The sequence below is a fragment of the Talaromyces proteolyticus genome (genome assembly GCF_021365285.1).
Source record: "Talaromyces proteolyticus strain PMI_201 chromosome Unknown BGW36scaffold_6, whole genome shotgun sequence".
Lineage (NCBI taxonomy): Eukaryota > Fungi > Ascomycota > Eurotiomycetes > Eurotiales > Trichocomaceae > Talaromyces > Talaromyces proteolyticus.
The window spans coordinates 608,751-630,392 of NW_025764282.1; the positions used below are offsets into that span (position 1 = coordinate 608,751).

General features: G+C 48.7%; 9 protein-coding genes across 9 annotated transcripts; 5 read left to right on the top strand and 4 right to left on the bottom strand.

The window, feature by feature from the left end:
- Window positions 1-1,250: 1,250 nt before the first annotated feature.
- BGW36DRAFT_319580 (OPT oligopeptide transporter) lies at window positions 1,251-3,758 on the top strand. Its single transcript, XM_046212616.1, has 2 exons — window positions 1,251-3,148; window positions 3,200-3,758. The coding sequence occupies exons 1-2, from the start codon at window positions 1,264-1,266 to the stop codon at window positions 3,694-3,696; spliced, it is 2,382 nt and encodes a 793-aa protein (XP_046071947.1). The 5' UTR covers window positions 1,251-1,263; the 3' UTR covers window positions 3,697-3,758.
- BGW36DRAFT_341224 (putative flavin-binding monooxygenase) lies at window positions 3,746-5,882 on the bottom strand. The gene is made up of 3 exons (XM_046213089.1): window positions 5,580-5,882; window positions 4,126-5,523; window positions 3,746-4,063 (listed from the first exon to the last, which is right to left on the bottom strand). Exons 1-3 carry the CDS (start codon window positions 5,786-5,788, stop codon window positions 3,805-3,807), a joined length of 1,866 nt encoding a protein of 621 aa, XP_046071948.1. The 5' UTR covers window positions 5,789-5,882; the 3' UTR covers window positions 3,746-3,804.
- Window positions 5,883-6,193: 311 nt separating this feature from the next.
- Window positions 6,194-7,173, bottom strand: BGW36DRAFT_378308 (uncharacterized protein). The gene has a single exon (XM_046216090.1). It carries the CDS (start codon window positions 7,041-7,043, stop codon window positions 6,315-6,317), a length of 729 nt encoding a protein of 242 aa, XP_046071949.1. The 5' UTR covers window positions 7,044-7,173; the 3' UTR covers window positions 6,194-6,314.
- Window positions 7,174-7,335: 162 nt separating this feature from the next.
- BGW36DRAFT_378310 (uncharacterized protein) lies at window positions 7,336-10,128 on the top strand. Its single transcript, XM_046216091.1, has 6 exons — window positions 7,336-7,482; window positions 7,578-7,938; window positions 7,997-8,213; window positions 8,272-8,303; window positions 8,361-9,660; window positions 9,717-10,128. Exons 1-6 carry the CDS (start codon window positions 7,379-7,381, stop codon window positions 9,995-9,997), a joined length of 2,295 nt encoding a protein of 764 aa, XP_046071950.1. The 5' UTR covers window positions 7,336-7,378; the 3' UTR covers window positions 9,998-10,128.
- Window positions 10,129-10,222: 94 nt separating this feature from the next.
- On the top strand, window positions 10,223-11,220 carry BGW36DRAFT_427217 (uncharacterized protein; the record flags this gene model as incomplete). Its single annotated transcript, XM_046220379.1, has 2 exons — window positions 10,223-11,149; window positions 11,200-11,220. The coding sequence occupies 2 exons, from the start codon at window positions 10,223-10,225 to the stop codon at window positions 11,218-11,220; spliced, it is 948 nt and encodes a 315-aa protein (XP_046071951.1).
- Window positions 11,221-11,554: 334 nt separating this feature from the next.
- On the bottom strand, window positions 11,555-14,242 carry BGW36DRAFT_359053 (putative pH signal transduction protein pala; the record flags this gene model as incomplete). The annotated part of the gene is made up of 7 exons (XM_046214034.1): window positions 11,555-11,723; window positions 11,773-12,175; window positions 12,225-12,799; window positions 12,849-13,743; window positions 13,814-13,868; window positions 13,921-14,161; window positions 14,235-14,242. 7 exons carry the CDS (start codon window positions 14,240-14,242, stop codon window positions 11,555-11,557), a joined length of 2,346 nt encoding a protein of 781 aa, XP_046071952.1.
- A 409-nt stretch (window positions 14,243-14,651) lies between these two features.
- BGW36DRAFT_164487 (putative mitochondrial carrier protein) lies at window positions 14,652-16,283 on the bottom strand. Its single transcript, XM_046209598.1, has 6 exons — window positions 15,830-16,283; window positions 15,743-15,777; window positions 15,619-15,692; window positions 15,349-15,567; window positions 14,958-15,298; window positions 14,652-14,907 (listed from the first exon to the last, which is right to left on the bottom strand). The coding sequence occupies exons 1-6, from the start codon at window positions 16,013-16,015 to the stop codon at window positions 14,701-14,703; spliced, it is 1,062 nt and encodes a 353-aa protein (XP_046071953.1). The 5' UTR covers window positions 16,016-16,283; the 3' UTR covers window positions 14,652-14,700.
- Window positions 16,284-17,621: 1,338 nt separating this feature from the next.
- BGW36DRAFT_295825 (putative sterol carrier protein) lies at window positions 17,622-19,057 on the top strand (the record flags this gene model as incomplete). The annotated part of the gene is made up of 2 exons (XM_046211214.1): window positions 17,622-18,115; window positions 18,178-19,057. 2 exons carry the CDS (start codon window positions 17,622-17,624, stop codon window positions 19,055-19,057), a joined length of 1,374 nt encoding a protein of 457 aa, XP_046071954.1.
- A 302-nt stretch (window positions 19,058-19,359) lies between these two features.
- On the top strand, window positions 19,360-21,518 carry BGW36DRAFT_378322 (uncharacterized protein). Its single transcript, XM_046216092.1, has 4 exons — window positions 19,360-19,743; window positions 19,793-19,959; window positions 20,022-20,207; window positions 20,269-21,518. The coding sequence occupies exons 1-4, from the start codon at window positions 19,542-19,544 to the stop codon at window positions 21,412-21,414; spliced, it is 1,701 nt and encodes a 566-aa protein (XP_046071955.1). The 5' UTR covers window positions 19,360-19,541; the 3' UTR covers window positions 21,415-21,518.
- Window positions 21,519-21,642: the final 124 nt, after the last annotated feature.

Consider the following 21,642-nt stretch of genomic DNA (forward strand, 5'->3'; position numbering starts at 1 on the left):
AGCGCAGTCAAAGTGAGATTAGATCGTGATAACGACCTCAGGATATACCAGCATCGGGAGTTCAGATTAGCCGCCGATAATAACCGAGGAGGACGGGCTTGTTCCGAAATGAGAGTTGGGACGAACGCTAGGACGCGGCAGCCGCGTGAAATTGTGAATACTAAGAATATTAAAGACCGCTGAAGAATTAGTGAAGCGGCCGGTGCTAGGGAAGGCAATAACTGGTGCGCATGCTGATTGGCTGTGTGAGACATGAGGTTCGCTGAAGGAATAAATTAAAACAATCAAGTTGACTCGAGATTCATCGCCGATAGCGACGTCACACCGGCCAATCGGTGGGCGTGATTTGCTGCCAGTCATTGGCCCTTTGAATCGCGCTTTCTACATCCAGTCGTGTTGTATATTAGTTGTACTATGTAGTGCTATGTAGTACAGTATAGTACAGTGTAGTAGTTTACGAAGCAGATAGCTGGCTGCAGTCGGCTGCCGAGCGTCCAGCACCCGGTGGTAGCCATGGGGATATCGTGAAACTGGAATAATTCAAGAACAATTCTTCACTGATATGTGTAGATAGTAGTTAGCGAGACCAACCGAGTTCTGGTGGAGCTGTGGCGCAGGGTCCGGTAATGCAGCAGCTAATTGGGCAATCAGAAGACCCGCATCAGACCTTAAAAAAAGCTTGGCTCTATCGCTGTTTAGCGTTGGCTGATACCATTGGCATTGGGATCTCTTCAGCATAGTCAGCCTTAGAACTGAGGCGCTGGTACACGTTGCACTCGAAATGCACGAACCAAAGAGTCTGTTGTGCGGGTTGCTGTTGCAACTGTCCTCACTCAAGGGCTGCACACTCGCCAATGACATCGAACGCCCCGATCTCGGCGTGGTCTCTGTTGTGCAGGCGAGAAACAGATAAGGCGTGCCGACAAAGGGCTTTGTGCATGCCGACTGCCAGCCCTGGATTGTCCCCTGATCGCAATATCGTTTTCTTGAGTTTCACTCTCGCCTGACTTATTAATATTGTGCCACCCATGCCACCCCCCTTCCTTACTCGATTGCTCGCTCCTTCCTTCTTCTTCTTTTTCTTTCCTCTCGTCCTGTTCCGCGCCCTCTGACGCTGCTCAGGTCTGTTGTTAACTTGCTCAACGCCTCTTCTGACACCTCCCTCCTGCTAGCATGGCGACTATTCAGATTTGGGGCTCTGACTTCGAGGGCCCCCGCGAGAATGTCGATATCAAGACGGAGAATGGCGTCGCTGCTGGACCCATGGTGTCCGAGTCAGAGATGAGCGACACTATTGAGGTACTGAAAGAAATTCTCGCTGAGCACTCGCTGGATGCCAACTATCCCCAGGAGTTGCTGAACCGTGCTCGCGAATTCTTGGACAGAGATCCCGACTCGATCCAAGCCCTCGATACCCAGGCGTTAGTCGATGATATCAGACGACAAAAGGATTTGATTTTCAATGATTCTCCCTACCCAGAAGTTCGCGCTGTTGTGGACCCGTCCGATGACTCCTCCGTGTCAGCCAATACCTTTCGCGCCTGGTTCATTGGTCTCTCGTTGACTGTCGTTTTCACCGGCGTCAATCAACTCTTTCAGCTTCGCTATCCGACCATCACGATCTACTCCGTGGTGTCGCAGGCGGTATCCTACCCGATCGGTGCCCTCCTAGCCAAGATCCTTCCCACCAAGACCTTCAAGTTCTTTGGCTGGTCCTGGTCACTCAATCCCGGTCCATTCAACCAGAAAGAACACATGCTGATCACAGTTATGGCTAATGTTGCCTATGGAGGTTACCTCGGAACTGCTTACGTGACCAACATCTTCACGGTACTCAAAGTGAAGAAGTGGTACAATATGACTGGGCTGTATGACAAAGCCGGTTTCCAGATCTTGTTGGCACTTTCCACTCAGCTGCTAGGCTTTGGCTGTGCTGGACTCGCCCGTCGATTCTTGGTTTATCCGGCAACTTTGATCTATCCCAAAGCCCTGGGAACGATTGCTTTGAACAAGGCCCTGCACAACGATAGCAAACTGACGGCAGTCAATGGTTGGACAATATCTCGTCTCAAGTTCCTGCAATGGAGCTTCTTGATGATGTTTGTTTATTACTGGTTTCCCGGTTACATCTTCACTGCTCTTTCCACTTTCAATTGGATGACCTGGATCTCGCCAACCAATGTCACGCTAGCCCTCATCACTGGCAGTCTTGGAGGTCTCGGTGTCAACCCCATTCCGACTTTTGATTGGAATGTCATCTCTGTGCTTTATGACCCTATTATCACTCCATTCTATTCCCTCGTCAACAGTGCCATTGGGGCGACCCTTGCATGTATTTGCGTCATCCTGCCAATCTACTGGACTAATACCTGGAACTCAGGCTACTTCTCCATCATCACGAATGGCCTCTCCGATAACACTGGAAATTCGTACAATGTCTCGAAGGTTTTGTCTAACGGGAAGCTTGATGTTGCCGGGTATGAATCTTATGGACCGGCATACATGTCCGCCTCATACGCGATCATGTTCTTCTGCTTTTTCGGCATGTACATGTCTGGCATCGTCCATGTGGCTCTTTATAACCGCCACCAACTTTACAAGGGGTTTAAATCTTTACTCAAGTGGGGAAATGCGCGCGATGAGTACGAGGATGTTCATAATCGTCTGATGAAGTCGTACAAAGAAGTTCCCGAATGGTGGTATATTGCCATCTTGGTGATCACCTTCGTTTTTGGGGTCGTCAACAGCGAGGTCTACAACACAGGCTTTCCGGTCTGGGGCCTCACTTTTGCCATCGCCCTGTGTCTTGTGCTGCAGATCCCGTATGGCATTGTTTATGCCATCACCAATGCAGAGCTCACCAACAACGTGGTTGCTGAGGTTATCGCTGGATACGCCATCCCCAATCAGCCTGTGGCAAATATGATATTCAAGTCTTACGGTCTGCTCGCCTGCGCTCAAGCAATCCAATTCTCCTCCGATCTCAAGATGGGCCACTACGTTAAGATTGCACCCAGGGTGATGTTTAGCGCTCAGGTTGTTGCCACTATCGTTGGTGCTTTCGTAGCCGTTGGTGTCAATGCATGGGCTTTGGCAAATATCCCAGGCGTCTGCACCAACGACCAACCCTCCAAGTTTACTTGCCTCAGTAGGACACCCTTTATCCTTCTCTACCGTAACTTTCTAATATTGATTCTAGGTGTTCAAACCTTCTTCACCTCTTCAGTAATCTGGGGGGTCATCGGACCTAAGCATTTCTTTGCACCGGGTACTCCATACCATGCGACACTCTACGGATTTCTTTTTGGTCTCCTAATCCCGGTGCCATTTTACTTTCTGGCCAAGCGATTCCCACGTTCTATTTGGCGTTACGTCAACTTTCCCGCCCTATTTTTTGGAGTCACCAACCTGTCGCCCTATAACCTCAATTATATCTGGGCTCCGACTATGGTTGGTTTTGTCTTCAATTACTACATCAAACGTCGCTACCTCCCATGGTGGGAGAAGTATGCCTATGTGCTTACATCTTCCTTTGGCGCAGCTGTGGCTATCTCTGCCATCATAATTTTCTTCGCAGTGGAATATCATCCTGTGGTTATTAACTGGTGGGGCAACGCGATTTCTTCAGCTGGTTGCGATGCGGCTGGATGTCCTTTGTACACTGTGCCGGATACTGGTATCCCGGGCACTCAGTAGTCGAAATGCCTTTAAGATCTGCGCAGAAGATGGGGTTGAAGGAAGTGCCAATAATAAGTCATAATGAAATTTCAACCATATTCATTCCATACACAAATAGTAACTCAACTATGCCTGGAGACGTTGTAGATTAGCTACCACTGAGCCAACAACTTGATTGGCGGCTTGAAGAATGGCGGCTTTCAAAGCCTGAAAAGCTGCTGGGCGCTTCTTCCACCAGATATAAAGACTAACAACAGCCATCAACGACAATCCGCGAGTCAAGGTTCGTAATCGACGTCTTCTTATTCCACCCGGAGTAAACTTGGCGTCCCAATGGCCCCAGACCGGGAACATACAGCGTAGTCCATAATCAATTTGAGAGAATCTAAAGGGCGAGTGTCAGCAAATCTCATATGTCACATTAATCAGTTAAAGTGTGTGACATACGGATATGTCGTTGAATTCCAACCATTTTCCTGTGTATACCAGCTCGAGCAACCACTCGAAAACGTCGTACCCTTGAGTCCCCTCTGAACTTTCTCCGTCCACTCTCTCTCCGCCTCTTCTTTTACCTCCCACGTACTCACCGTTCCATCAAGAATCGACTTGATAAATTTCAGGCTATACTGAACCGCATTTTCAGTGGCAAGAACAACACTGGAATGTCCCGTCGCCGTATTCGGTCCGAAAATCATGAAGAAGTTGGGGAATTTATCCATCGCGATTCCTAGGTACGCCTGAGGCCCACCTCGCTCGTCCCAGACGTCGTGCAGACTATATCCGTTTCTGCCAATGACACGCATGGGATGAAGCCATTCATTCGTATGGTAGCCATTTGCTACAATGATTGCGTCGGCTGCGAGCTCCACATCTTCCTCATCTGATGGGTCTGTTCCATGCGCAGGTTTCGGGTATAAATGGCGTCCCAGCGTGACACCCCGAGCCTGTATGCTCTTGAGTCGACGAGTGGTCAATTCGACCTTGGTATCATGCAGACTCCTATACCAGTCACCACCAATAATGCGTCTCTTGCACCCGAGACGGTAGTCTGGCGTCAACATATCAAAATATTTCTCCGGGGCGATCTTCTTCATGTACCGTCGACACGCCTCTTCTTCACTAGATAAATGCTTCCGCGTATAATCCGTGTCTGCGAAAATGGAGAAAAATTCATGCTCGATCATTAGAAACAGGATAAATCGAAAAGTTTGCGTCATCCCGGGGATTTTACGTAGTAACACCGAGACGTATTTCCTGTATATTCTTCCAGATTCTGGATCATCGCCAAAGGGGCGCACCCACGGCGGCGTCCGCATCAATTGCGTGATGGATTTGACCTTATACGGCTCCTTCGACATCGCCGAGACGACCTGGGCACCACTCGCGCCAGTTCCCAGGACAACAACATCCTTGCCCGTGAAATCAATATCATCTCTCCATTTCGCTGAATGAATCACATCGCCTTGAAACGTCTCTATCCCCGGGATCTCCTTCGGGAATACTTTCGGCTCGACCAACCCACCCACCGCGCTAATAGCGATCTTGCATCGCACGATTTCAGTGGCAATGTAAACACTTCTTTCCCCCTCTGCAGCAACTTTTTCGCGGCGCTCGAGTTCAGACCAGTCGCCGGTTCCAGGCCGCAGATACGCCAGCCTGATTTCCCACTCTTCCTCGTCTTCGAGCCATTTCAGCTCGGTGACTTCGGTGTGCAGTTGGATTTTGTCGACGATTTCGTATTTGGCGCAGACGTCAGCGAGATATCTGGCGATTTCGGGGCCGGGGGGATGCATCGAGGTCCAGTTTGGATTCTGTGCGAAAGAAAAGGAGTAAAAGATGGCGGGACTGATATCAACAGTCAATATACAATATAAACGTATTATTTAAGAGCAAATACGCACATGTCGCAAGCAACTCCAGGATACCTATTAATCCACCAGGTGCCGCCAATGCCCGATTGACGCTCGAAGATGCGGAATTGGTCGAATCCAAGAACCTGTTTCAACTGACATCCCATCGCGATGCCAGACTCGCCGGCACCAACGATGACGATGGGGTAGTAAGTGTATGCATTTTTGGCGTAGGCGTTTTGTCTGCGAATTGACGGCATGGCCAACTCTCAATTACGGTGAAAATGTATAGCAAGTTACATGAAGTAATTGATTCTGAAATAGTTTCCAAATATTGGTATTCCAAACATTGAGAGTATCACTCCTACGCGACATTGTTATTACATCCATCCCCCCCTCTTTGCTGCAGCGATCTACCTCGGACCGATAAATAGTGCCACCAACAAAGAAATGCGGGGAAAGCAGATGCAAATCACAAAGGAAAGCTAGTGAAATAGTTGATTGGGGGGTAAATACATATGCAGACATGGGGTGATCGTCACGCTGTGATGCCACCACCGATCCCCGACGGCCGACGGCCGAGCAGCTATTTGCGTACAATATAGTTATACAATATATGCTACATATCAATTGATACTATATATACTGTATGTACTAGGTTGGGATTAAGTTGATAAAAAATCAGAGATTAAATCAGTGTTCGACGTTTCGAACTCGCAACTGCAGCTATGGTGGTATCATCTAACTAATTAATATATATACAGTCATGACAGAGGGAGAAATCAATCATAAACTTCCCATCTTATGTTCAGTCAGTTTCCTTAATGCCATCACTTCTCCTTCCCACTTCGCCAGCCGCAATCGTAACTCATCGCGTTCTTTCGTCACTTGTTCTAGTCTCGACTCGAGAATCGACATTTGAGCCTGCCTCTTCTGCCGTAACCTCTGCGCAGCTAATTTATTTCGCCGCCGTTTTTCTAGTAGACGCTCCTCTGACGAGTCTTGTGAGGAAGGCGTGTCGCTCCAGGTCGACTCATCGGCGGGCACGTTGCGTAGTGAGCGCTGTGTGGGATATAGATTGTGGCTTGTGCTGGGTAGGCCCGCGTGATTGGACGAATCAACGTAGTGCTGTGGTTGCTGGGCGGGCGAGAGCTGGTAGATGGCGGTTGGCGAGGGGGAGCGGTAAATATTTGTCTCTCTTGAGACTGTGCTGGGGTTATTGAATCTGATCTGGCTGCCGGAAACCTTCATTGGAACTGTAGTTGGCGAGTGTGGGTTGTTTGTCTCAATGATAGGATGTAAGGATGCACCCAGGGTAAGGTTGAAGTCTGCCGGGTTTGTCTCCAGAAGCATCAATTGGTCGAAGCTGAACGCTGTGTTGTCTGTGGGAAGTTCCCATGCAGTGAATGGCGACACGAGATCGCATGATGCTGCAGCATTGTGGAAATCAGATTGAGAGGTAAGTGAAGACATGTTTGGCACTTGGCGCTGGCCAATGGGGATATCGGATGTCATGTAGGCGAAGACTCAAGATCTTTACAATTGTTGTTGTAGCAGTAGTAGTTATTAGGCCCAGACGATGCCTGTGTGATATGTTGTTGACTGGCCATGATAGAGGCGTCGCCATAGAATATATAAGAGATGCTAGCCGGACATGGGCAGCAGACGATCTGCAAATCCGACACTAACTCTAAGTATCTCCGGCGCTAGGAGAACACGGCTAGCCATAAATGTACTAGCGCCTGATTTAATCCGTGCCGCTGCATCTCGGCCGCCAAACACGGACATGTTCTAGTCATAGTACTAACTACGATGCTATGTATTATTAGCAAGCCAAGCGCTGGAGAAACATGGATCCTCCGCCCATAGATCACGATGCAAATCCAACGCCTCAGTCGGCGAAAAAAAGAAAGCCGAGACCAAGGCTGTCTTGTGTCGTCTGTCGTCAGAAAAAGTGTGCCTTCCCTTGCTTCTAGAAGTCTCAGCGCCACGGCTGCGATGTTTTCAATCGCAATCAAAGCGTGATGCCTAGTCTAACTAATTGCCTAGACTGAAATGTGACCGGTTATATCCCTGTGACAACTGTATCAAGCACAATAGAACGTATTTGTGCCACTACGCGGGCCCCACAGTAATGAGCAGGAAGCAATCGCAAGGCATCCAGGATCATCTTCGTAAACTAGAGGTCCGCCTTGAGCAGCTCTCTGCTGTCGATGAGCCGTCTCAAGTACCAGGTTTCACGCACCACGCTTCTCAGAATAACCCAGCGGGTGTCTTGCAGCCTCAGCCAGGTCCGCACATAGAAAAAGGTCAATCCGAGTTAGAAAAGGACTACCCCGGAACGATCCTAATAGAGCAGAATGGAACGCGATATATGGATCCAACCCATTGGCGCGCAGTGCTGGATCAAGTTAGTCGTCTCCTCGGTCCCCTGCCGACTTCGATTCGCCAGACTGATGAGCATGTAGATCGCGGAGGTGAAAGAATACCTCGAATTGACCGAGGACACATCACCGGAAGAGGAATTCGAGGAGGATTCTCCAAGCCTGCCGATTTCTGGGCCAGTTCTTCTATTCGGTAACACAGCCTCTACTACGAAGGCTAACCTACTCGCCGCGGTGCCCGACCGGTCGGCAGCAGACCGCTTGGTTTCCTTGTATCTGAACTCGAAAGAATCTACCCTCGGTAGGCATGTCCCTATTTTGCTACCATGATATTGCAGAAAAAGCTGATGGATGAAAAGTTATTATGCACATTCCGACATTCACAAAAGAAGTAGGTTGAACTGCTCGCATTCAGTATTCATATTCAATGCTCATCACTCCCATCCAGTACAGCGAATTTTGGAAGAATCCTGAAGACGTCACCATTAACTGGCTGGCTTTTCTGTTTAGCATTCTATGTGCTGGTACAGGACTACAGCTTTTCTCCACATTTGGTCGTGTCGACGGTGAGCTCGTAGAAACATTCGACGAGTACCACAGGCTAGCGTCGCAGTGTCTCTGCATGTCGGATTACACCAAGCCTGGCCTATACAAGATGGAGACGCTTATTTTAAGCGTAGCCATGGAGATTCTAAGAAGCACAGACACTCATGTTGGCCCCTCAATTCTCCTGGGCCTAGCTTCTCGATTAGCAATGCATGGTGGGTATCACAGAGACCCAAAACACTATCGAGAAATCTCGATATTTGACGGAGAAATGCGCCGTCGCGTCTGGATGTGCCTCTCCCTGCTCGACCATTACATCTCTCTTCAAGGCGGTCTCCCTCCAACCACGATCCAGGCCCAATCCGACACCGAAGAGCCCCGTAATCTCACAGATGAAGACCTAAATCCATTGGCAACCACCCTCCCACTCGCCAGGCCCCCGACAGAGAATACACCCATACTATTCCCAACTATGTTAAACCGGATCATGTTTACCGATGCAGAAATCATCAGCAAAGTCTGCTCCGTCAAAGGTGTTCCGTATCGAGAAGTTCTGCGTCTCGATGCAAAATTAAAGGAGCTTCACAACACTGTCCCGCCTCCGTTACAGTTCCGTCCGCTAAGTGAATCAATCGCAGACTCACCTAACATGATTATGGATCGCTATAATATTAACCTGATGTACCAAAAAGCACGTTGTGATCTTCACAGACGGTATCTGGCCCAACATCGACTAGACCCGGCGTATGCTTACTCCAGACGAGAGTGCCTAGATGCCGCAAGAACAGTGCTACAACACCAGTTTGATATTTTCGATGCAAGCTCTTCGGGAGGCCAGCTCGGCTATACATCCTTTTTCTTCTCACCTATCGTCGCTGTACATTTTCGTTCCGCCGCTATGATTGTTTCACTGGAGATATCATGCAAGTCTCGCTATGATCTGAGACAGAGGCTGACACCCAGTGAGAGGCAGTCAATATTAGCAGAAAGACAGCAGCTTTCGGGGGAGATTGAAAGGGCCTGTGCCATTTGGAAACAACTATGCCATCAGTCGAAGGAAGCCATGAAGACCGCCGAGGCTCTTCAAATCATGTTGAAGATTACACACAACCACCTGCAACATGGAGAAACACCTGAGCAGGAACAGGATGCAAGGTCAAACCTAGACAGCCAAGTCCCAAGTGAGATATCCTTTCAGGATGGTCAGTTCAAATTATTTCCTTTCTCTTTTCGTCAAAGGCTAACTTCCTCTCTTCAGCTAATCCAGCTTTCGTTACGCCTACGCCTCCTGTACCCTACACAAACGTGGAAAACGAATACAGTCCTTTAGATGTCGATCTAATGGACGCTACTTTTTACCTAGGCCAAGACGCTATCAGTGACCCAACAAAAACCACGAATTTCGCTGGCTCTACCGACGTCGTAGACTTTTATGACCGATACTGGGATAATCTAATGCTTCTGGGCGACGAACAACCGTTTACTGGTATGACATTTGACGGCAGCAATCAGGGAAGCAGTGAAACTGGTGTTTTGTAAACAAAATATGCAAAATTTGTGACATGTAGTACACCCACTGTGCGTAGGCGGCGCATTAACCAATCACAGACAGACTTGCTTGACAGACCCACTGTTCATCTTCCTGCGGATCAATCATTTAACGTCATTTTAATTTCCATCTCGATTCATAATAATTCATTCAACCTCTCAGTTCATGTCTTCAACTCATGACTGATCAATTAACGTCCCCCGCCATCAACCCTAATGGGCATGACGCTGAAATGGCACGGTCGTGGCATATCCACTTATAAAAAACACATCTTCTCACGCCATCTCTCCACCCACCAACCCAATCCAACAACTCACCACTACACACCTCTCAACATTCTAACTAATCCCACTATACAAGACTTCCGTAACAAATACTTCCACCCCGAAAAACCCACTATCCTGCACTCCTCATCACTCCGCAATCTCCCCGCACGCAGAAACTGGTTCGTTAAGTCCACCCCCTCTACACCCGCCTGTTTTACCCTGAACCACGCCTACTTCGAGAATTGCACCGATACACTGGTCCCATTAGAATTAACGACATCTACGCATGACCAATTTCAGCGGTTTGATGCTCCACTCGCAGTATTCCTAGACTGGATTCGCTCTTCCCTTTCCCCTTCATCATCACAACCCTTCAGCCTCTATCTAGCTCAATGCCAAGTCTCCAACCTCCCTGCCCCCCTGCCCCAAGATCTCCCTACGCCGGATATAGTCCTACATGCCGGTAGAGGCGATGTATACGATACGAACATCTGGATCGGCCTGCCACCGACATACACCCCGCTGCATAGAGACCCGAATCCGAATCTGTTTCTGCAGCTGGCGGGCACGAAACATGTGCGTCTGCTGGCGCCGGAAGAAGGGCTCAAGGTGTTTTCGAGAGTGAGAGGTGCGTTGGGGAGGGATGCAGGGAGGGGCGCGGTTGTGTTCAGGGGCGAGGAGATGATGAAAGGCCGGGAGAAGGAGATGCTTGAGGATGCGGTGTGGGGTGGGCGAGTTGTTTCGGGGGGAGGGGATAAGGAAGGCGGTTGGGATGGTGTGGGTTATGAGGCTGTTTTGAAGGGTGGCGAGGCGTTGTTTATTCCGAAAGGATGGTGGCATAGTATTAAGGGGGTGGGTGAGGGGGTTACTGCTTCGGTGAGTTGAGATTGATTTTTTGAGGAGGTTGTGGTGCTGATGTGAAGTAGGTGAATTGGTGGTTTAGATGATGTTGCTCCCTGCGGTAGACAGCAGTGAATTAGTTGACGTGGAAGCATGCATATATCGTGTGCTATAATTTGGTTGTTTGTTGTACGATAGTAGTTGAAGAACAAAAACATATGTATAATGCAACACCGGGTTCCAACTCCAGCATGATGCTATGATATGTAAATACCAAACATTTTGTAAATTTAGACATAAATCATGAAAAGCGAACTCCATTCGACGGATCCCACGCCCCAGGTGCTGGCGGGCCACGTCGTCCAGGTTGTGTGCTCCCTGGCGGCGGTAACGGCCCTCCAAAACGAATTCCCATCTCCGGTGACCAGATACCTGAGTTCGCTACAGGTGGGGGGCAACGTTCGCCCGTGTGGGCAGCGGTGCTGTTAGAGGCTCTGGGGCGGGCTGGTTGGGAGCCGGTCGAGGTTGAAGAGGCGGTTGTGCTGTAGACTGTTGATGAGTAGGACGAGATATATTCAATGATGCCATGGCCGCCGCATTCGTGATATCACTGTACACAGCTGTCAGTTTAAGTCCGTAAAGATATCCTTTTGGCTTACTTTTCAAGTTGGCTTGCTTCCATCCGCCGTTGATGGACAAATGACTTGCAGTCATCTCTAAACCGACCAACAATCTTGGCCAAATCATTGTAGAATTTGCGTCCAACCTCAGAATTCGAAATGAGCTCCTTGTACTTTGCGTATCCGTTTTCTAGCTCCTGCAGCGCCTTTTCTCGTTCCTTGCTTGACGTGTCTCCTCGTCGGGCTATGTTGAAGTTGCGATTGGCTTCTTGGACTTGCGTCTCTAGCTGCTCTTGCTCATTCCGTTCTTTTTCAAGCATATCCATATCCGAGTCATATAAATGCAGTTGATCTTCAAAGAGACTTTCAAACTGGCTTGCTTCGATTGGTTGCATAGGATATTCTCTTTCGAGACGGCCCGTCTCTTTAAGTAAAGCAGAATCTGAAGGCCATGTTAGAAACCTACATGATTTTTATAAGATGCAACTCACTGATATCATCTGAGCGGGCTTTCTCTTTTAATATCTGAATGCGGCGCTTGCGCCGATTCTCCAGTCGGTTCACTTCATTGAGACAGCTTCTTAACCTACTCGACTCTCTTTCCAGCTCCGGCGTAATCGCTGCTCTCCTGCTGCTAGGAACATATGATTCTAAATCACGATTCGTCCCTGTCAGTACACGAAGAACCTTTTCCGCATCGTGCAGTTTCTTTCCGATCAGATCATCGGTGCTTTGGGCAGACGAGAAATATCCGTTAATGTTTGTCGCCGTTTCGTAAACTTTCTGTCCAGCGACTTCGGATGTTTCTCTATTCCATCGATCAGTCCCGTACTTTGCACGAGCGCGATCGTCCTCTTCCTTCTCGGCAGATAGAAGATCTACACCCTCCATGTAGAGTGCTTTGTCGTTGCTTTTGACTTGAGCAGTATCCTCGAGAGAGTGACGCAAGAAAGAGAGACCATCTTGCTGGCGCACTTCTTCTGCGTGAGAAATTAGCGTTGGTGGTAAGCCCAGAGGTTTCTCCAACGCTTGCAAAGAGCCTGGGAGGTTCAGTGACTGTAAGAGACTAGAATTATTGTCAGTAAAACACAATCCATCGGCAGACACCAACTCACTCTCGAAGCTTGTCTGTCATTGATTCGAGCTCTCCGATTATATTTTCATTCACTAAGCGGTCGCGACGATCAGAATAAATGCTGGCGGCAACATGAACGGCATAAGGAACTAGCTTGGCTAGCAGCGGCTGGCCAAGAGGGCCATTGTCCCCCAGCATCGAGATAGCATCCGTCACTTGGGTTGGGGCCTTTGCAGCCACCATAACTGCGCGATCGAGGGGTTTCAATTCGGATTTTGGCGGAACAGGCAGGAGATAAATCACATCATTGTCCTTTTCGGCTCGCTTCAGGTCTTCGGAAACTCGGTTTTTGAGACCATTCAAATCGCCCAAGACGATACGACTGATCCATTTGGATTCTTTCAGCGCCTCGTTCACACACTTTAGACTATCTCTCAAACGCGCAACCTCCTCGCCGTATTTCCTCTTATCCAAGCACTCCAGAGACTGACGATATTGGGCAGCAGCAGCAAAATGATGATGCTTGGCTGACATGTGATGGATCCAGTCGGTACTAATAGCATCAGACTTGACAGCAAAGTCGCCAGCATCCGCATAAAAATCCGAAACCTTGGCTGCTAATCTGGCAATCGACGCATCCTTGAGGCCATCCTTGACCGCCTTCTGCCAGAAACATTCTTGGGCTTGCGCTAGTAACAGTTCCTCCAAACTCTGTAATGTCATCTCATCCATGTCTTCCGGGGGCGATGCGCGAAGGTCTGGAAGGATGTCTTTCCGGAGGTGGGAAATCACCCCAGCGCTCTGTGAAAAATAGTTGCATGCCTGTTTGAGGCCGTCGGAGGTGGTTCGGTTCAAGGAATAGGCAAGCTGTGAATACAAAGCGGCGAGATTGAATAGGATATTTGCGAGTTCAAATCTAAGATTGTTCTCTGACACTGTATATTCCCATCACATATCAGTACAAAAAACCGCTCGTGATTACCACATTGCGACGGGTGCAGTTACCAGGTCTCGACGTGTTAAACCCAAATGCAGGGTACCAAGAAAAATCGACGCCGACCTAGATACAAAATCAACAGAGCTCCTTGAGATATCATCTGAGATGCACGTACATCGACTGGAAACTTCCCTCCCAACCATTTCAGCTGCGCGGCATAGGTCACCAATCTGCTAACCCCGCTGACATGAGGCTCCTGCACGTTCACGGCTTCTGCACGCAGCCGGTCGAGAACGAGTAGGTCGTCTGCAAACATATCCGGGCGCTGATCATATTTCGAAGAGATGTACTGGGTTATGGCGTCCGATAGGGAGACAGCGTGGGTGCGCCGAAACGGCAGCTGGAGGATGTTGCTTCTGGAGGGGAGAAGAATGCGTTAGTGACTGACGACCAAGGTGCAGAAGCGAATGCAGCGAGGTTCTAGCTTACGAGGTCATTCTTGCCAAAAGTGATCTGTTTCTCAGTGCAGAATGAGTTTGGCCGAGACGAGAGACCCCGCGCTGAACATTTTCAAGGTTTGTCGGTGTTGATGGTGGATCTTATCGCGTTTTGGCCTGGCAACAAGCTAAGGGCGGGATGACGTCGCCGGGCTTGATTGGCTGGATCTACAATTACATCTACATGTATCAAAAGTATCAATTGATGTATGTATATGGATTAATTATGCTATCCAATTTAATCTCACATGGCCAAGAGCCGTTAACAAAATACAAGACATGCATGCAATACAATGTGAATGATCGACCCTTCCGTGGGTGTACATGCCAGCTCGTACACAGACAGAAATATATGCAATGAATGTAGAGGGTGAAAATCAAGGTACAGATCATCCACCTCTGATATAGTTGGGAGCCCGGTTATGTCTGGTTAACCCGGCTAGGTGTGACTTGGTGGATCACACTTCAAGGCTGTTAATCCTAGTCTTGGTATACTCAAAAAGACTGAAGAGAATCATGTTCTGGACACTCGTACGCATCAGCGAGACGGAGAGACCTTTGTACATGCTGGACCGGGCCACTGCAGACGAAGCCTCGCCGATCTCCTTTGTTCTTCCCAGTAAGATGCTCTGAGCGCGTGTTTTGCGAGTGTCGAGAGAATACGTCTATGACAATGTAAATACACAATCACTACCTGGGATATTTGTAGACTCACCACTAGCCACGGGATGGTTCCGCACAAGGCACCAGCTACCATGGGAGGACCAAAAGGACTCTGGGCTGGTTTGCCCATCTCCTTCGCAATAACCTGCTTCACGGTTTCATAGATGCCAAAGTACAGACCGGTCCCAATAGTGTCGCGCAAAGCATGGAGATGATACCCAGTGTACAGTCCAAGAAAGCCATGGCGGTTAATTATCTGCCGGAAAGCTTGTATGGTGCCTATACGTGGTAAGCTGCGAACTCGAGGATCGCGCACCGCATCGGGTGAAGCTTGAGATCGGTACGACATTAGAACCGAGGTTTGCACCACATTCTTTGCCAGTTCAAAAGGGCCTACAAAATCAGCTTTCAGTCAAATCAAGCAAATTACAGACAGCACTTACACGCAAATGGAGACGCTGCGAGACCGGCGCACATCCCCGCCACTGTAAAGGTAGTAATCGTCGCCAAGCTGGGATAACTTCCAGGCTCATTGTAGTAAATCAAGGGAGAAACCCCGGTGATACGCTCAAATTCGTCTGATATTCGGTATTTAACGGTTTGATACGTGCTAAAACTGACCACTCGAACAAATGTGACGCTCATGAGAGGAGGAAGAAAGCCTGTACGCCTATCAGGTTGTGTTTCTTAGACTGTCAATGACTGACGCTTACCAGCAGTGTAGCCACGGAAACCCTCTGTACGCCATATGTACCTGGCACATTCGGTAAGGTTTCGGAAGTTGTGCCTATAACTGGAATCAGAACATTGGATTTTCGACAATCTGGTGCGCCATACGTTTGCATCCGAGTTTTAAGATTTTCCAAAGGCGTCTGCAATCCGTCAGCCAACTCGATCTATCGCAAATCCACAGTCGTCACATACCACAGCCAAAGTGGCACAAATGGTCGAGGTCGCCGATGCCACCTGAGTGCGGTATCTCTTCAGCAAACGGTTCCGCTTCTTGGTATCAAAGACCCAAGGATTGGAAGACGACATAGCGGGCGATTTAGGTCGAGTGGATGGTGTAGGAGGTAGCTCGGCGTGACCGGGGTTGTCGTTCAAAGTCATTCCTGGTAATTGAGAAGGGCAGTCATATAGAATAGTCGAATATTGCAGACGAGGCTTGGATATCGACTGGGCTCTGTTACTAGCACTTGGTGGGCTGGGGAACCCGATGGAACGCAAAGCGGTCTCTCAGCCTGCGAGATGACCGTTCGGCGTCCCACAACGTCCTTCTATCGAGATGGTTGCGACAGCCTTTGGGCCGTGCAATTGCCGTCCTTCGAAAGCGGTTGCCTCCTAAGTCGGGAGTAAGATGGACTGTGTCGCTGTGTAGATGGGTGTATCACCAAGGGTGCGATGGGATGGTCGGTTGCCAGTGGATTGATAGAGCAATCACTGGCGCGGTTGAAGTTATCGAGTCGAACCCAGATTCCAGGTTCTCGCCATTGACGGTCAGAAGTGGATTGACAAGCTATGTTCACACTTCACGCAGTCAGTCTTGATCTTAGTCCCCCCGAGAGTCCATCGTATCTGGGGGTTGAGAACTGGGGACAAGAGAGATGGCAACCAAGGGTTGAAGGGGATCATTGAATAGGGTTCATTTCATCTGCAGACAGAAAGACAAGACAGGCGGGGGCAAGCTGCTCTCGTGCTGTGTCTGCAGTGGACAATCGACGTACCTTTAGTGGGGCGCGGTTGAGATGTGCGGGATTTGGAGGACTGAGGGAACAGAGGAATGCGCGACTGGCCAGCTATTCGATCAGGAATCGCTGGGCCAGTATAATCGCAGGAGTCAGGAAGTCTAGAAGCGACAAGGCTCGAGTGCGGGTGAGGCATGCGGTTTGTGCCCAGCGAGCAGCAGACAGTGACGTCGACGCCCCAAGCGGCCAACTGCAGTCCGCAGCGCTCTCACTGGCTGGCCGGGCCCACTCCTCTTCCCATGGACATCTTGTCAGCATGTTTCTGTGCTGAGTTAATCCTCAGCAGAGTTCCAGGGATGCGGCCATCATTGGTGTTCGATTCGCTCGTTTAGCTTGTGATCCCAACTCACTGCAACAACGGCCTCGGCCTCAGACGCAGTGACTAGCTCACTTTATTAATATAGTTACTATCGACGATAATCTGGTGCGGAAAATATAGAGAGTCTGCCTATTGTCCTTTCGAATTACAAAAAGAAAATATAACGTACTCTCAAAAACCTGATATATATATATATATAAATTTAGTACTTAACCACGGAAAAAGAAGATTGATTATCGGAAGATTCAAGGAGATATTGTCGATTGAAACTGGTACAGTTTAATTGACGATCGATAAAAGGGGTCACATGACCAGGAACGGCGAGACAGCCAATCAGAGCGCGCTTTCTATATAGAGTAAAACGCAGGGGTAAAGTGTCTGCCCTTACAAGTATCACACGCCATAAATTCGTTATGAATAATTAGATATTATTGTAATTCGCAGTTTGCTCGGTTAGAAGCCATAACAATAATATTAGCATAGACCGAACCTCGGGGAGCTGGGACCTCGGCCCCGGCTTCCCCGCATATGGGCAAGCTTGCCGCCCCGACCCAGCAAACACTAGTCGGCTTTATATACAAGCATCGCACCGTCCCTTACACGCAGTCAACAAGTAGCTTCGTGCGTGCCTTGCTAGAAGATCGCCGCCACCATGGGAAAGAAACAAATCAGCCCAGCCTACGTCCTTGGCGTGGGTATGACCAAATTCATCAAGCCGCGAGGCAAGGTCGACTACCATGAGATGGGATTTGAGGCCGGCGTCAAGGCTATGCTGGACGCGCAAATCACCTACGACGACGTCGAGCAAGGCGTTGCGTGCTATGTGTATGGCGACAGCACCTGCGGCCAGCGAGTCTTTTATCAGTTCGGCTTGACAAAAATCCCCATCTACAACGTCAACAACAACTGCTCCACTGGCTCTTCCGGTCTGGCTTTGGCCCGCACCATGGTCTCGAGCGGTGCGGCCGACTGCGTTCTCGTAGTTGGCTTTGAGAAGATGAGCCCAGGAAGCTTGCAATCTTATTTCAATGACAGAGAAAACCCGACTGGTCTTTTCGGAATGATGATGGCGGAGACTCGAGGTGTTACCAATGCCCCAGGTGCCGCTCAGATGTTTGGAAACGCCGGTCGAGAATACATGGAAAAGTATGCATAACTCTCTTTCAATATTAACGCACGAATCGCTAACAGCATATCTTCTAATTCAGATATGGTGCTAAACTGGAAGATTTCGCTGAAATCGCCCGCGTGAACCACGAACACTCCAAGCGCAACCCTTATTCTCAGTTCCAGGATGAATACACGCTTGAACAGATCCTCAAGGCTCCTATGATCCACTCCCCTCTTACCAAATTACAATGCTGCCCAACGTCAGATGGCAGTGCCGCAGCTGTTATTGTGTCGCAGTCCTTCCTTGATGCTCGTCCCCACTTGAAGGAACGTGCCATCCTGATTGCTGGCCAGACCATGGCCACCGACGACGTGTCCGTATATGACCGCAGCTCAATCGACCTCATGGGCTTCCAAATGTCCCGTCACGCATGCCGCACCGCCGTCGCCGAAGCTGGAGTCAATATCAAGGATATCAAAGTCTGTGAATTGCACGACTGCTTCTCCGCCAACGAGATGATCACAATCGATGCCCTGGAACTCTCAGAGCCGGGCAAGGCCCACGAGATGGTGCGCAAGGGCGATATCACTTATGGTGGAAAAATGATCATCAACCCCTCGGGCGGCCTTATTTCCAAGGGCCATCCTCTCGGCGCCACTGGCCTTGCTCAATGTACCGAGCTGGTGTGGCATCTGCGTGGTTGGGCCAACAATCGTCTCATCAAGGGCACATCGTCCGCACTTCAACACAATCTAGGCCTGGGCGGTGCCGTTGTGGTTACTGTATATAAGCGTGCTGATGGCAAGGAAGCCACCCCGGTTTCCTCAGAGCAGATCGCCAAGATCACAGGGCTGGGCTACAACCCGGCCGTCGAGGCCAAGGGCTTTACGGCGGAACAGGCCAAATCAGTACTCAGTAAGATATCTAGTGACTGGGCTCAAGGTGATGTGCAGGAGAAGGTTTTGGCTCGATTTTAGACTGCCATCTATTTCTCTGCCAGTGTAAGTAAATATTATAGTTTGCTGTATCTTTTTACCTGTCATTACCAAGCGATATCAACCAATGATGATTGTCATGATATGAATACAATAATTACTTAGACCTAGTAAACACATCTCAAATTATAAATAGCATTATCCAATATATACGTGGCAAAAAAAGTAACTCGGATCTTATATACCTTACCTTTTCATATAGAGGACATTACATGTAACTATTTATGGCTTTCTCCATTGCTGAGTAAGCAGCTATCAATTGATTGATAACTAACTATGAATATAACTAGATTGCTTCACTGGATTCAACCTTAACCCACACAAAATTTATGCAACAGCAAATTGACACATGAGGATCACGTGTTAATCCACGTCTTTGCACATCGTTTAACGGAGTTGTTTGTATTCAACATGCTAAGCTTCTCTTCATGCAGTCCTTCATTAAGGACCAAATAGAAATCACAAAATGAATTCCGATAACAACGCGGTGGAGGAAGCGTTGTCACTCATTGAGAGTGTCGGCCTGCCACATCCTCAAGGACCGCTACTCGCGTCTTTTGTCACGGAAGCCGTCAGTCCAAGCCAGGCAGCCCGTTATGTGAGCGACCGACTTTTCGCAGGCGAATCCTCTTCAATAGTATCTGATTGGACTTATCTTATTGAATGCAGTACGTATCTTGATGGGGCCGTTAGCATGTCATACTGACAATCTAGTAGTTACACGAAACGGGAGGCTTCCTCCACAACTGGATGCTCAGACTCAATCTACCATTACTCGCAGAGACGGAGTTAGATGTTGCGTGACAGGCAAAAAGGGCACTTTCTGGGATCCTCTCCTAGTCTTGCCCATACTTCCAATTCCATCTGGTTGGGATACAGAAAAGGCATGCTGGTCGCAAACAGATCAGCAAGCATAGCAGACTGAGAGGCTAATTTTCTTCTAAAGGTGCAAATTTTCAACATGCTTGGTGCATTCTTCGGTCCACAATATCGGGATTGGTGGCTTTCTTATGTTAGAAATCCTAACCTTATGCCGCCGCATTACAACCACTGGCTCGTCCGACAGTCTACGGCAAAGGCCCTCACACTGGGGCTCATAAAATTAGATAGATTACAACCATCAATTGTTGAGGTAAGTGATGATCTCCGATATGTCTCTTAAGTTTGATCCGCTTTCTGACGCCCTCGAATAGTACGAAGTCAGCCATGTACTCATCGGGCCAGAGGAGCCACTACCTGTGGATGGAACTTATCCGCTATTAGGCGACCATTCACGATCTGGTATTGAGAAAATTGATCCACGATTTGTTGGCACACATTCTCGACTCTGTAGAAGCATTCGGTTTCTCGAGTTAACCAAAAGACTTGCAGCGGACAACCTGCCTCAAGTGTCAGGTTCATCTATCTGGTGTTATATATGGCAATCCCCTGTACAGTCCCAGATGCAGAGCCGAAAACGCTTCTCTCTTACGACCTGTGCTACAGGTACCTTTTTAGCTGTTTGGCTCATGTTCCCAAGAAAATTCCGAATAAGTTCTTATAACATCTTGCGGCGAGTTGGAGAATACATATACGGAAAGTCAAATGGCTACTCAACAGTTCAGAGACTTCCATTTGGGCTTTATTTAAAATTTCAGGGACAAAATGGAATGTTTCGCAACGAGTTGAATGCCTTGCGAATAGTTCGGAAATATACATCCATCCCAACTCCAGATCCCCTTGACATCGTGACCGAGTCAGGACATGCAAACGATCCATTTCCGTCTCCCAAGACGTATCTCCTTATTACACGACTTCCAGGCCTGCCCTTATCGCGCTGTCAAGACGTTCTGTCAGATCGTGACTGCGAACAGGTTTCCAATCAGCTGGGTAATTATTTAGCTCAGCTAAGAGACATCCCAAAAGTCATCAATACAGACATGGCTATCTGCAACACTCTTGGTGAGGCCTGCCAAGATCCTCGAATACTTGGCGGCTTACCAGTTGGACCGTTCAAGGACGAAGCGGCATTTAGCCAAACCCTACGATACTCAGACGATTCTGCCCGCCGCGGACACAAGATTGTGCTTACACATGCAGACCTAAATCCTCGGAATATTCTTGTTGACCAGGTTACCCGGTCGGATGGAAGCCGTGGCTGGGTGGTGACTGGGATTGTGGACTGGGAGACGTCGGGATACTACCCTGATTACTGGGACTACACCAAGGCCATGTTCGAGGGATTCAGATGGTCCCGGAGGTATAATGATATGATAAGGAAAGTTTTTAGGGAGTTTGGTGACTATTCTAAGGAATATGATGTTGAGAAGAGGAGCTGGGAGTTAGGTGATGGTGTGTAACATTGGCTCAGTTAATAACCTACGCTCCATCGCCTTGGTACATGTAAATAATCAATTATCATTGTGTACAGAACTTGTATACCGCTTCTATAAATACATTTAGTTAGAGACAGGTATATAATACCCCTACCGCTACATGGAGCCTCCTTCCTAGTGTCAAACATATTTCTTTGTTCAAAGTTTCAAGATAATACTAGCCCTATATAATATTGATTGTTCCCAATATCG

Coding starts and splice junctions, on each gene's coding strand:
- BGW36DRAFT_319580 (XM_046212616.1), top strand. CDS start 1,264: ATGGTGTCCGAGTCAGAGATGAGCGACACTATTGAGGTACTGAAAGAA. Junction 3,149..3,199: donor CTCCAAGTTTACTTGCCTCA/GTAGGACACCCT, acceptor TATTGATTCTAG/GTGTTCAAACCTTCTTCACC.
- BGW36DRAFT_341224 (XM_046213089.1), bottom strand. CDS start 5,788: ATGCCGTCAATTCGCAGACAAAACGCCTACGCCAAAAATGCATACACT. Junction 5,524..5,579: donor CCTGGAGTTGCTTGCGACAT/GTGCGTATTTGC, acceptor TGTTGATATCAG/TCCCGCCATCTTTTACTCCT. Junction 4,064..4,125: donor TGGAATTCAACGACATATCC/GTATGTCACACA, acceptor CTCGCCCTTTAG/ATTCTCTCAAATTGATTATG.
- BGW36DRAFT_378308 (XM_046216090.1), bottom strand. CDS start 7,043: ATGACATCCGATATCCCCATTGGCCAGCGCCAAGTGCCAAACATGTCT.
- BGW36DRAFT_378310 (XM_046216091.1), top strand. CDS start 7,379: ATGGATCCTCCGCCCATAGATCACGATGCAAATCCAACGCCTCAGTCG. Junction 7,483..7,577: donor GTCGTCTGTCGTCAGAAAAA/GTGTGCCTTCCC, acceptor CTAATTGCCTAG/ACTGAAATGTGACCGGTTAT. Junction 8,214..8,271: donor CTCGAAAGAATCTACCCTCG/GTAGGCATGTCC, acceptor ATGGATGAAAAG/TTATTATGCACATTCCGACA.
- BGW36DRAFT_164487 (XM_046209598.1), bottom strand. CDS start 16,015: ATGACTTTGAACGACAACCCCGGTCACGCCGAGCTACCTCCTACACCA. Junction 15,693..15,742: donor CTTAAAACTCGGATGCAAAC/GTATGGCGCACC, acceptor TTCCAGTTATAG/GCACAACTTCCGAAACCTTA. Junction 15,299..15,348: donor CGCAGCGTCTCCATTTGCGT/GTAAGTGCTGTC, acceptor CTGATTTTGTAG/GCCCTTTTGAACTGGCAAAG.
- BGW36DRAFT_378322 (XM_046216092.1), top strand. CDS start 19,542: ATGAATTCCGATAACAACGCGGTGGAGGAAGCGTTGTCACTCATTGAG. Junction 19,744..19,792: donor GACTTATCTTATTGAATGCA/GTACGTATCTTG, acceptor ACAATCTAGTAG/TTACACGAAACGGGAGGCTT. Junction 19,960..20,021: donor CTGGTTGGGATACAGAAAAG/GCATGCTGGTCG, acceptor TTTCTTCTAAAG/GTGCAAATTTTCAACATGCT.